The sequence below is a fragment of the Athene cunicularia genome (genome assembly GCF_003259725.1).
Source record: "Athene cunicularia isolate RWA chromosome 13 unlocalized genomic scaffold, athCun1 chr13_part1, whole genome shotgun sequence".
Taxonomy (NCBI): Eukaryota; Metazoa; Chordata; class Aves; order Strigiformes; family Strigidae; genus Athene; species Athene cunicularia.
The window spans coordinates 13,313,777-13,327,404 of NW_020799117.1; the positions used below are offsets into that span (position 1 = coordinate 13,313,777).

The window sequence follows — 13,628 nt, forward strand, 5'->3', positions numbered from 1 at the left end:
GATGAGGGGAATTGAGCGCACCCTCAGTGAGTTTGCAGATGACACCAAGTTGGGTGGGAGTGTTCACCTGTCTGAGGGTAGGAAGGCTCTACAGAAGGATCTGAACAGACTGAATTGACTGGCTGAGGCCAACTGTATGAGATTCTACAAGGGCTTAGTGCTGGGTCCTGCACCATGGTCAGAACAATGCCATGCAAGACTACAGGTTTGGGGAAGAATGACTGGAAAGTTTCCCAGCAGAAAAGGACCTGGTAGTGTTGGTGACAGCCAACAGAATATGAGCCAGCAGTGTGCCCAGGTGGCCAAGGCAGCCAATAGAATCTGTCAGAAAGAGTGTTGCCAGTGGGACCAGGGAAGTGATTGTTCCCCTGTTCTCAGTCTTGGTGAGGCTGCACCTCGAATACTGTGTCAGTTTTGGGACCCTCACTACAAGGAAGACATTCACCAAGCTGCTGAAGGGTCTAGAGCTTCTAGAGGAGAGTCTTGTGACTTACGAGAAGCAACTGAAGGAAGTGGGGTTGTTTAGCCTGGAGAAAAGGAGGCTCAGGGGAGATGTTATTGATCTCTACAACTACCTGAATGGAGGTTGTAGTAAGGTGGGTGTCAGTCTCTTCTGCCATGTAACAAGCGACAGGACAAGAGGAAATGCCCTCAAGTTGCATCAGGGGAGTCTTAGATTGAATATTAGGTAAAATTTCCTTAAGAAAAAATTCTTCAAAGGGTCATTGAGCATGAAACAAGCTGCCCAAGAAAGTGGCTTAGTCACCATCCCTGGAGGTACTTAAAAGACATCTAGATGTGGCGTTTGGAGACATGGTTTAGTGATGGACTCGGCAGTGTTAGGATAATGGTTGGACTCTTAAAGGTATTTTCCAACCTAAACAGTTCTATGATTCTATTTTCACAGCATCTGTGAATTGACATTCACTGTCAGCAACAGCCATCAAACAACAGAAATTGTAACCTGTTGAAAGATGTCACGTATACTCATTAATCTACATTTACTGCAATCTTTTTAAGAGCATTCTCAAGAATGACATATTGTACCATCTTAAGATGGAAAAACCCATAATGATTTCTCAATTCAGAAGCTGGAGCTTAATGCAGTCTGGCAAACCCTCCCCATCAAATGATGAATGTGGATTTACAGATCATATGTGAGAATAATTTAGGGACCTGAACATTTTTTCTTTTCTGGCAGTTGCCCAGAAATGAGTGTCCAGAGAGTATCTGCCGTGGGGATCTATATGGTAACGATTACAGCCCCATGAAACACCTTCTGCTACGGAAACAGCAGTTTCTGAGGGACCAGACTAGGTCACGTCACTGAGGTAGTCACTAAGGTCCTTTTTGTTCTGACAGTAGGAACATGTCTGCATGTAGTTCTTTCCTTGTGATTTGATCTCGCAATCTCCTTCTGGCCCTGAGACATTTTTCCCCATCTGCTCATACAGATGGCACATTCAAGTGAATTTAAAAGAATGGTTTTCCAACCTTCTTCTGTTCTCTCCACAAATTACATGGTTCTAGACTAGCAGAAGCAGGGAGTGTTCTCGGGATGCTATTCAGAATGGAAAAAAACGGGGGGTGGGGTGTATTACTTTCTTACACAAGTGATTTAGAGGAGAAATACAACTATTCACTGAATGGCTAATGCAAATGCCGGCAGTATAGCCTAAAGATCAGTGATAAGAACATCTTAAAAGTGCTTTTCTGCAGATGTTTACAGACATCCCTAGAGTCTGGAGAACTTATCTGGAAGCACAGAAACCCCAGAAATTCCTGCAACTCATCTAGTTTCTCCTCCTAAGCAAGACTGATTATTGTTCCAATAAAAGGTCTTCTAAGCTGCTTTGCACATCCAGGGCCATAAGAAATCTAAATTTTCAGAGGAAAAAAGAAAGAGAAAATAGACCCAGGAGATAGGGGAAAACCATTTAAAAAAAAAAACCAACTTAGATTTTAAGAGTTCAGGCAACTCTTATTTCTCAGAAACCTTTTTACCATTTTGTAAAGCTCAATAACAAAATATGATAAAACAGTGGGTGAACATACCAGTTACTCTCTTCACAGAAGGTGCATTCAAAAATAAAGGAAAACTTTTTTTGAAAACAAATCTCTAGAACTAGGTATTTAGCTGGAATGAAAAATAAGCCCAAGTCCTTGCTCCTTCAGATAAAACACTTGCTGGGGAAAAAAAAAAAAAGCTGTGGAAAAAAAAAATGTTCATCTAAGAAACAGTATTCAACAATGTTTTACAGTAATGTTCATAAAAGTGTAAAAGAAAAACTTAATCTGTACCATCACAGAACAACTAGAAAGTATTTGTGACCCACAGAGACAGGGAAAACAGAAGAGGTATTATTAGTTCTAAACACAGTGTCATAACATTAATTTTCCTTACGCATGCAAGGCCTTAAAGCTTCACTCATAAAGCTCTCTGACCCTACTTAGGACATCCATCTCAGATTTTACCAATTTTAGACAAAAAAATATGTGCCAGTAGAACTTTAAAGATATATACATATACTGTATTTATATATGAAATACATATATAATGTATTTAAACATGTGTTATACACACATTTAACTTCCATCTCATTAGCCAAGTCTTGGTCAGAGCATTTTGAGACTCTGTGTCCTTCCTATATGAGAATTTCCATTGTCAGGATGGAACTACCACATGAAATTATATGATAAAAGACATTACAGAAGGGAAATAAAATAGATTGAAGTAGTTCTAAATTATGTTAATATTTAAATTTCAATTCAAGATTAAATGTTTGATGACCTCTATTTGTATTTGGAATATGCAGTACCCTTGAAGCAATTTAAACTATTACATGGTACTACAGCTGATGGAGATTTCTTGCTAATATAGAGCAAATACCACAGTCTGTCTGCTAGGCAATAAAACTCAGATTATTTTTTTAAACTTCATTGCAATGTAATAATCTTGGATAATAGGGCTTTTAATGGAAAAGATTCCTGTGACTTAAAGCTTTTTCCTTATTAAGCTTAATTGAATTAATTATTCACATACTAATGATTTAACAGCCGCTTCACATAAAATAAAAGACCTTCTTGAACACTCATCCCATACTTAAGATCTAATAAAGCAACTGAAGTAGAACGATATCTTTGTTTTCTTTCAGATAGGGGAGGTATTTAAAATCCAACTACCCTCCCTCCTGCTGTGGAAAGAGGTGTTCTGAAATTATACCATTTCCAAATCCTACTGCAAAATGCATCTTTCATCTATGAGTCCTTAATTGAAAAAGATATTTATGACAGTCAGTGATCTCCTCTTTATTCCCAAAATTGTATCTTTCCTAAAATTGGCTCATTTTGTGAATGGGCTGCTATGTAGGAAGAGTCAAACAATGTGATTCTAAGGAGAATGAAACAGATTTGTATCTATAAAACAGCTATCCCAAGGTGCATATGAAGGCTGGCATTTTATAATTCTTCATAATAATGGCTGGCATTTATGTAGTGTTTTATGGGATCAAAGCACTTTACAAACTAATTAATTAATCTTCACAACACCCCTGTGAGAAGGAAGGTTTTAGTATTCCAATTTAATAAATAGAATAACTGAGGTAGAGGAGCTGTATGATTTGTTTCGTGTCACAGAGAGAGCCCAGGTCTTCAGTTTATATATCATTAGAAATAACAGCAGTAGTATTTCTGTGCTGAATTCCTTGGGACCTTCAACGAAACTATTTGCATAAGTAAGGAAAATAGAATCTGGCCCATACTTTGGGTGAGAGCTGATACCTTGTCTGGTTAAGACAACAATTAATTCACTTAAGCAACGTGTTGTTATCCTTTCCTTATGCTGGATCTATATTCACTGTGCAAGACAAGAGCTGATATCTGACTTGTCCCACCCTAGGATTTCCAAAAATTGAGATTGGGGTAGTAATGCTTTCTTCTTAATGCAAATGATGCTTTGTAGTCAGAATTCTACATAATTGTGCATCATTCTTCACAGGTAATTCAAAGTTTTTGAAGTCTTCACAACAGCTACATGACTTCAACTTGAAAGAGCTTTTTAGTGATTTGCATTTATTTCTGCCTGTTTTCAAAAGTTCCTGCTTTGAACACCTGCACGCAAGGTTTAAGGGTTCTTATAAGTGTGTATGTATACTCTAACAGCCTTTACAATTTGGACAGACAAATCCAATTCACCTCATTTCACATGCAAAAATGAACAACTGCGTGTCAGACTGTGCATTAACTTTGGCAAGTGCTGGCAACTGAAAGTTCAGTAATTGCACCTGTAAATATGAGCACTAACATCAAAAAATTACCCAGTGAACATGGAAACACTTGTTCACAGTACTGAGATTCTCATGTTCAAACAAGTCTTACCCAAACAAATTACTTCTCTTCGCAATGCTGCAATGCTTGTCTACGCCCTTATTGTCATATCAAGGGATTTAGTGTTACTTGAGATAAAAAGAATGACAAAGACTGATACCCAAAATTAAGAAAACATACATATTTAACTGGGGCAACACAAAGCCATTGTACCATTTAATTTCTTCTTTTAAGACAAAATTGAAACTTCACATTCAAGAAAACATTTTCAATCTGAAGATTTGTGTCATTGCATGACACATTTTCTTTCCGCTGGGCCAAAATCACTTGAACAGAGACAATAAAAGGGCCTAATGTCTAATATGGTTAACATTAGTTTTCAAATTGGTATTTAACATGTACATTTTCGGCCCTCAAATTCATGTTATGCTTTTACTAGTGATCTGATGTCCCAGGCATGACACTTGCAACAACCTCATGAAGATATGCACTATATTTATATATCTCTTTATGAATGGCAACACTACTTTGAGTTGCTATTGAAAGAGGAAGATGGTGCTCAAGCTGATATACCAGAGTGACAGAACAGCATCCCACTGTAGGGCTTTTTTACGTCCCTACAGGGTACCTCACTATAATGTTTATTACTTTTTCTCCCCTGAGGTTACACAAGACCCCAGTTTGAGTGGGGGGCTGCACAGCCAAGAGCGACATCAGTGTGATGGAACCATAAACACCTGTCCCCTGGACAGTTACCAGGATCAGGACACAGTGTCCAAAATAACATCTACCACCCCAGAAAAGAAGCCCAGGTCTTTTTCATCCTTTCTGAAATCCCAAAATTGAGAAAGATGAAAACGCTCTATTTTTGAGAAATTTTTTGCTTAGCATGAAAGGGCATTAAGAAGTCTTTAAACATTTTTCTGTCCACCATCTGGAAATATATTTTTGTAGCAAAAAGGTAGGACAGATCTCTCTTTCTTGCAGAGAAAGTTTGGGAATTACATGGATATTTGAAATTTCATGTGCAGTCCAAAGATGTAATTTTAATTCCAGCTAGCAGAAATGATTTTATAGTCCTGAAACTGAAAAATGGAAATTTACCTCCAAATTATGCTTCGGATTTTAATCAAAAACTAAGCCCTATAGGGGGAGGGAAAAAAAAAACCCAAACACAAAGGTAGCAAGAAGTAGCAAAATAAAGATCATATGATTTACTGAAGGATGTCTGGCATGAAAAATTCACCTCTCAAACAGTATGTTCTGAGAACTACAGGCACTTAAAAGGCAATTGCTTTTTAAACTGTCCATCAGATTTTGTAGATAACAAGCTGTATATGAGAAGTTAAATTGCTGAACAAGTCTATTAATAAAACAAAAATGCCCCAGGCTATTTTAATAGAGCAAAGTGTGGGAGAATCTATTTTACTTGCATCAGTGAAAATTTCCAAGCAGCTGAAACTGAGTGAGCAGACAGCAGAAGGCACAGCTGAGACAACACAAAATCCAAGCATCCAGGACTATTTTAAATTCACATGACTCAATGCTGGTAGCACGAAATAAAAAGAGGACAAAACAAGACTGTCATACACAAAATTCTCTCATTTACAGGAGATTACTAGGTTATATCAGTCAAATAGGAATTATTGCTGGTTGGGTTGGAAACTCATAGTTAGCAATGTATTAAATAATTCTTGGCAAGTGAAACTGTTTAGCTTTCAAACCAGACAAATTTTTAATTTCTGACAAAACTCCTCTGTTCTACCTAATTTTGGTTTTCTTTCGGCTTAAAAGGATGGAAATGTCATCACCTTGCAGGATTTGGCCCCTATCAGAAGCTCTATGTATATTCTAACTTTCAGCAAAAACACACCCACAAGCTTCAGATACACAAAGCATGAAACCAGCCTACTGAAGAGATACAAAAGCATACAATACTCTTCATCATATAGGTATCTGTCCTCAGCGACCAAACCACTTGTCACGGAGTTCCCTTGTGAGGACTTTTAGCAGAAGTGTACGTAAGAGTAAATCTCTCTAAAACCAGCCTGTTAATGGTGCAGAACCACAGGAAATATCTCTGTCTTCAGCCACTTCCCCAAGTATACTTTTTAAACTTAATTTCCTCCTTATTCTGACACACAACACTCAAATGCCCTCTTCCATCAAAAAGGTGAGAAAGTTATTTAAAGAAGTAGCTATTGCAAATTAGCAAACAGAAGGGTCCTGCTTGTCACTCTTCTCAAATCTTGCACTCCAACCCTGGAAAAAACCTCAGAAAACTTCCAGTGCTTCCACAGGCTGCAAATATCAGAGAAGTGATTCTGCCCCAGAATTACACAGACTGGACCAGAAGACAGTTGAATTTCCTGTCTGTATTTTAGCACAGATTTGATGTCAAAAGTCAGGGGAAATTTTTTATATGTATATTTTTATATATAAAAATAAATTTAAGAAACAACAAATCTTATCTACCATAGCAACTGTATCTGTTATGTGTATTATATAAACCAGGTATTTCACCATACAGAAATTTCGTTAAAGCTGTATCTTTTCCTGAGTTCTGGCTGCATATCTTATTCAAGCTTATTCAACCTACTGTAAACTGATTGTTATTCTAGATTTGAATCTTGGTCCTCTAAGTTTACTTTTCTATATACATTGTCAAATCACTTACATCGCATTGCATGTCATCTTAACTACTAAGCCATAGTAATTTTCCCTGTAATTACTCTTCATTTAAGACTGTATGTTACAATTTTCTACCATTTTAGTGATTTAAGTATATCATCTATTGAATGTTCTGGTCTTGGCATCAAAGAAACATTTTCTCGCCAGATGCAATATGAAAATAATATGAAATAAACCATTTTTTAAGGGGAAAAAAAGGAAGTTCAGTCATATTTGTAAATACCATACTGCAACTGGAATGCGAAAAAAGGCATTTTCCCAAAACATAAATAGCTGGCAGCTATCACTCAAATAAAAGTCCTTCTAAACCTAGAATTAACCATTATGTCATGTCCTCTGTAAAAAACTGATCACAATTCAGTTGTGGCTTTAACTAATGCCCGTTGCAATGAACAGGGCAGGCTATGAGGACATCATAGCTACCATATAGATGTCTAAATTCATTATTAGTCATTTCTCTCCCTGCTTTCAGTGACAGCATAAGCCAGGTGCTTACAAAACTGCCTCCTAGTCCTTCCTTAAATTTACCTTCACAATGTTAAATCTAATCAGATCTGACGTGCATATCATGTATGGGTTCTGTTAGGAAAAACAAAAGGAATGAACAATGTTAAGGGGTCACCACTTGCTATATCCAAAATAGAAATTAAACTATAGGAGTATAAAAGAATGGGACAGTTACATTTTATACATTACCATTTTGGTAGTAAGATTACTTGTAGTTCAATGAATTTGCATACAGCAATCAAGGTAGATGAAACAGAAGTCACAGAAACATGTATGTATGTGTTTGCATGTGCATACACTTATACATACATGTTTATATATAAATATATGGGGAGACAATAGTAAAAATTTAAGACTGATATTTAGCGGAATCTCAATTTAGTAGAAGCATCTCAAAGTAAGAATATGCCACTGTAAATGTAAGCTAAAGTAAATTGATGCAGCACTAGTGATCTTCAGAACAGTAATAGTGTATAGTTTTTTTGAATTATATGTAGAAATTAATATTAAGCAGGCATTTTTAAGCTTTGTGGAAATTAATACTATGCAGACATTAAGTATTATCACTACTGTGGACACTTTAAATCAGATTAACTTTGAGTTAATTAGATGAAATAGACAGTTAAAGCTATTTAAAGCTATAAAACTATTTAAAGCTATAAAACTGAACCCTTAACACTAGAATCGTATCATTGATTGTTACATGGTCCAGTGAAGGCAAAAGCAGAATACGGTCACTCATGTAATTCTGTTGTGTTACCAATGTGTATTTGCCCCATCCACCCCAGGGTTTGAAACACGTTTTAGCCAAAACCCTTTCTGAGACCTACTCAACTGAGTCTAAGAAGGAGGAGGGAGGATCACCTACATTTCATCACAAAAACTTGTTCATGGATCATTAATAATTAGGACATATAAGATGTTTTGATGGTAATTATCCAACTATGACAGACCTATATTGATATTCCAGTTTGTTTCTCGCCCTTGGCAACTGCCTCTGCAGTCCTCCTTGGAAGGAGGCTACATCCTGACAAGCACAGGAAGACAGAAATCTTACAAACTGGAAAAGATAAAGCTAGAAATTGACATACTTCTTTTCAAAATCATAATAATATGGCCTTTGCAACATGTTCTTAACTAGTGTAACATTTTGATTCATATATGTTACAAACATACATGTACACAGATGCAGTCAAGATTTCTCTGAAACAAACTTGCTTATCCAAGTAACTGAGATCAAAGAAAAACTCTTCATCCAAACGTACTGTGCCTTTAAATGTTTGCCTTTTTTTTAACCTGTATATGTCACAAAAGCTAGAGAAAAACCCTTAAACATGTTTCTTTTTTTCACTTGAAGAACAAATAGGGTTATGCTTCCTCCAACACTCAGGCCAGAGTGTGTGTGAATTTATATAAGAGGAGGAGAGCTATATGGTGACCGAGCTACTGTATCCACTCAAGTGCACTTTCCTAAATGCAGCAAGTAACTTCAAGGACCATTCCCCCACAGGTTTCAGTACAGTATAAGGTACAATGAGGAAAAGAAAGATTTTTATTATTAAACTGGTGTTGCTACGTCCCCATTTCCATGAAATTAAGAATAATAACTGTTTATTTCTAATAATGGCTGATAACTTTAATCTGACAGTCCTTCCAGGACTTGAGGCTATTTAGTCACTCTTGCACTAGAAAACAAGATGGACTTTATTAATATTCTATGGTCAAAAGCTAGAACATTTCTTGCCATGTCCTCAGATATTGTTTCTGTTCAAAAGCTGAATAGTCTCTATACCAGAAAACGCTGCCTCTCCAAGAAACAAGTGGTGTCCTTCCCCTCTCTGCGGCTCAGGTACATAGTTGCAGATGGACCCAAGACAAATGCAGCCCCTAATCTTTTCCAATGGGTAGGGGGAGTACAGGGGGACAGTCATCTTGCTACTGCCCTGAGTGTACAATTCATTTCAGCACAACAAGGGAATGAAGGCAGAATTCACATCCATCACTCATCTTGTACCCGCTCACAGGGCAAAGAAAACACTTGAAATGTACCAAGCAGAGTCTTAAAAGGGATGTAAGAATTGATAATCACAAATATGAAATTGCTAGGTATAATGGAATACTAGATAATTCATTATTTCCTGAGCTGAAATTCTTGGCATAGAAGAAAATTATTCTAACACCTTTCCTTTGGGCGGCACACAAGTTCCTACCACAGAAATAGCATACGGTATTACTCTAAAACCGTTTTGGATACTACATTGTGATTGCAAGTATTAAAAAAAATAATTCTGGGAAATAAAGGATCAAAGCATTAACAATGTTTCATCTAATTACATTAAACATCTATAAGTAAAAAATATACAATATTTCGCTTTATCACATCATAGGAGATATTAAAACACTGATTTGCTATATACGCTCAACGAAAAAGAGGAATGGTTTCATCCAAGACAGTTAAGCAGTACCAATACCAATTCAGATTAAAAAAAAGACAACTAAGCTCATTCTTGTAGTGCTTCGGAGTATATTATGCAAGCATTTTCAAAGTTACCAAATTTTTTTTTAAGCCATTACCTTGTTTCTCTTGGGAAACAAAAAACCCAAAACCTTAGAAAAAGTATTTTTCATTAATGGTTTTAAATTTTTGAAAGAAAATCCGTCTTTTACTTGATTCTTGCAGTAAATAATTTTTTCTGAGCTCTATTTACTGTTTACCAACATTAACAATCCATAATAATTTCCATTTTTGAAAAAGACAGCATGAAGATTATTTGTCACAAGTAGCAACAAAAAGTCAGAATTATTGAAAACATTAAACCTGGTATTGATTTAATAATTTATTCTGAAAAAATAATAATAAAACCACAATCATTTCACAGTCAAATTGAAAACTATACCAAAATCTTTGTTACACTCTTATTGCTCTCACTCCACTAATGCAAATGTGTGTTAGGTAGTTGTTTTATATTTCACTTTACTGTCAATAAAAAGTTTCACCATTTTAAGGAACCAAATATCTCGTTTCATCAAACAATAAAAAAACCCTCCAGACTTGCTCCCAGCCATAGTGCCAAAGTTAGAATTGCTCTCACACAGAAAACACAATTGGACACAATACATATTGGTAGTTATAATAACCAGCACAAAAGAGCAGAATCTGCAAATCAAAATTAATTCCATTTAGTTATATATGACAAAATGTTTATCTACAGTTCATAAGAGAATATCTGAGCTGTGTTACAGATCTCACAATGAAATACATTGTTTCTGTTTCTGCCAAAACCCCCGTTATTTTTGCATGTTTTAACAAAATGTTCTCATGTTTCATAAAGATTGCCATGCTGCTGCTCATAAATTTACTTACATACTTTCCTACTCTGGTCATACTTCAAGAAGGCATAATTTTACTGTGTACCTGATGTAGCTAGTCAACTTTATTTTTTTTAGCTATCACAGTCCTTTATTTGTCTTCTTTTACTTTTTAGGTAGAAAAATAATCTCTCAGCCATAAGAGGCAGTGCTATTCCTTAAACACAGAGGAAGCTAAGGAGTCAGGAAAAACCCACATCTTCTCCACCAAGTGGAAGATGTTCTAGGTTCTACAATGTAGAATTAAATCAGCATTTTACACATTAGGTGAGTGCCTCAAAACCACCAAGTATCTTCTAAATGAACATTTTAACACTTTCCACCCCCCTTTTCTGGAGGTTAGTCACCATCTGGCACAGACTGCAAGAGTCCAAGGATCATCCAGACTGGAGGCATTTGCAGTCTGACTCCAGCATAGTGGTTGAGAGCACTGACCTAGTCTCCATCTCAAGGAGAATGGTTTTGACCAAAGATCTAGAAGCTGCCTGTCCTTGGAAAGGCACTTCCTGGCACAAGTGACTGGCTGAATTTTACCACCCTAGAAATTTTCAGGTTTGGGTGTGGAAATTGAAGTTAAATGCCGAATGGTTAAGCCTGAAGTCCTAGGACAGCTTGGGACATTTGAGTTCCAGTTTAGGGAGCCATGTTCTAAACAAAAACCTCTAAAGAGAAACATACTAATACATATCAAGATTAGTTATATTTGCTCAGCTGTCTTATTAATCTAAGTAGTTCATGGTAAGGATTTCCAGAAACACCTGCATGTTAACGTGCAATAACAAAACTAAGCACATCCAGATCAGTCACTCATGATAGATCATCTTAATTAGACATGAACTTCATGGTCATGTTTGTTCAAGTGACAGAACTAAATATGTAAGACTGTGCTGCTTTCCTTTACAGCTGGGTAAAAAACAACCAAGTTAAAAGTGCATGATTCTTGACATGATAGTTAGAGGTAGACAATAGAAAAACCACACTGAAAATAGAAGAAATATGCTAATAAGAGTTTTAAGAATTAGCTTCCCAAAAATTATTATCCTGTGTTCTATTCAATATGAAAATATGAGACATTCTAGATTTAAGTTCTGCAGGTGTTTTTTTTTTCTTAAGCCCAGTCTATTCTTGCTTTCTATTTTGCCTACTCATACCATGTTAAGTCAGTCATCTTTTGCAGGAATATATTTAAAATGCTTTCTCAGTAATTATTTATTTCTATAAACACTGCTAAACAGACATTTTCCCCCAGTTTTCAGAACTTCTCAAGAGCAAAGTTCTGTTGATTTCTCCAGTCACCACTCTCCATCCAGTCACACACAGTAACAACCAAGGCTGGAAAACATTTCAAGTCATACCTCATTTTAGTGAAAATCAGAAAACTGGGTAGCATACAAAGCAATCTAATATCCAACAAAAAAAAAAAATCTAAAATATATAATTTAGTTAAACTATCAATTCAGCTGTCATGTACATTTTCCTTTTTCCCCCTCTAATCCTCATTTTGTATTTCTTAATGCAATTCCTCTGAGGAAGCAGTTCTAAAACTGGCTTTTAACCCAGAATAAGCATTAAAAAATAATATTTACAGTCTTATCTGTTCCTACAAAAGTCTGAATTGTACTAAAAATGGCAGTTTATCTCCAAAGTTTGTATTTAAAAAGTTTTAAAAAAATCTTTATTCATTTTTAGAATACTGAAATTCAAATTGTTTCTGGAATATTATCAGTTATATAGAATACAGCAATAAAAAGAATAGCATCAAAAAAGACAAAGAATGGGATTTCATTTGAAGCCATGATTAAAAGACTAAAAATAAAAGAGTTAGAAATGGTTCATACTGACCTGAGTCCATAAAGGACTGTACCATCTGGATGCAAGCGGATCATCCTGTTCTTCACAGTGACACCGTGTACAAATGACTTCTTGTCATTCAGAAAATAGGTATCAGGAACCCACAGCTGATCAGCTACTCTGTTGTCCAGAGTAAGGTTTAGAGGTATTACATTATATGACAGCCTCTTATCCCTCCAGGCTTGCTGAAAGTACATTGTCAAGGTATAGTCCTGTGATTATAAAAAAAAAAAAAAGTTCTCATTGAAACAGACAGCATACATAAGCAAAACAAAATAATGTGAACACACATTAATTCACTGCAACTGTTCTTAAAGGCAAACATTTCTGTTCAGAGTTTTCATAAGTAGATTTATTTCTTTTTACAGTACTGAACATCTTGTGTATACTTAATAGAAGAAATGAGAATACAGAAAAGATGGGATATTTACATTTTATGAATGACTTGGGAGTTCTCATTTCAATATTTAAAAATAAAATGGAAACAAATTCGTAGACACTTAACAGTCTGTAATTTCTGTTGCACTTCATAAGGCTGGGAGTTCTAGGAAAAAGGAACATTTACAAATCTGAATTTCATCTCATGGTCTCCACTGTATTCAGTAGAGCTCTGTACCAGGCCTTGTAACTCTGAAGATGCAGTTACCACCCAAACACTTCTCTAAATTAAAATCTCTTCAAAGTCTGTTAACTTTCCCCTGGGCACTGAAATCAATGGGAAGTCTCAGAGGTTTCTATTCTACAGAGTCTTAGTCTTCTACTTAATTTTACAGATGAAGTAACTCTGGTTACTTCAATGGAACAATTCAGAGAGCACAATTAAGCATCTGGGTAAATATCTGCATTATTGTGAGACTTGCTTTGTTTTCATACAGACCACTAAT

At 35.9% G+C, this 13,628-nt stretch overlaps 1 protein-coding gene across 2 annotated transcripts in view; it reads right to left on the bottom strand.

Annotated features, from left to right (window-relative positions):
* GABRB2 (gamma-aminobutyric acid type A receptor beta2 subunit) overlaps positions 1-12,954 on the bottom strand; it is a 104,191-nt gene extending 91,237 nt beyond the window's left edge. For both annotated transcript variants that reach the window (XM_026858202.1, XM_026858201.1), the window contains exon 1: positions 12,736-12,954. In XM_026858202.1, the coding sequence (XP_026714003.1) occupies positions 12,736-12,941 (206 nt within the window). In that variant the 5' untranslated portion in view covers positions 12,942-12,954. The remainder of the gene's footprint in view (positions 1-12,735) is intronic.
* Between the last annotated feature and the right edge of the window lie 674 nt (positions 12,955-13,628).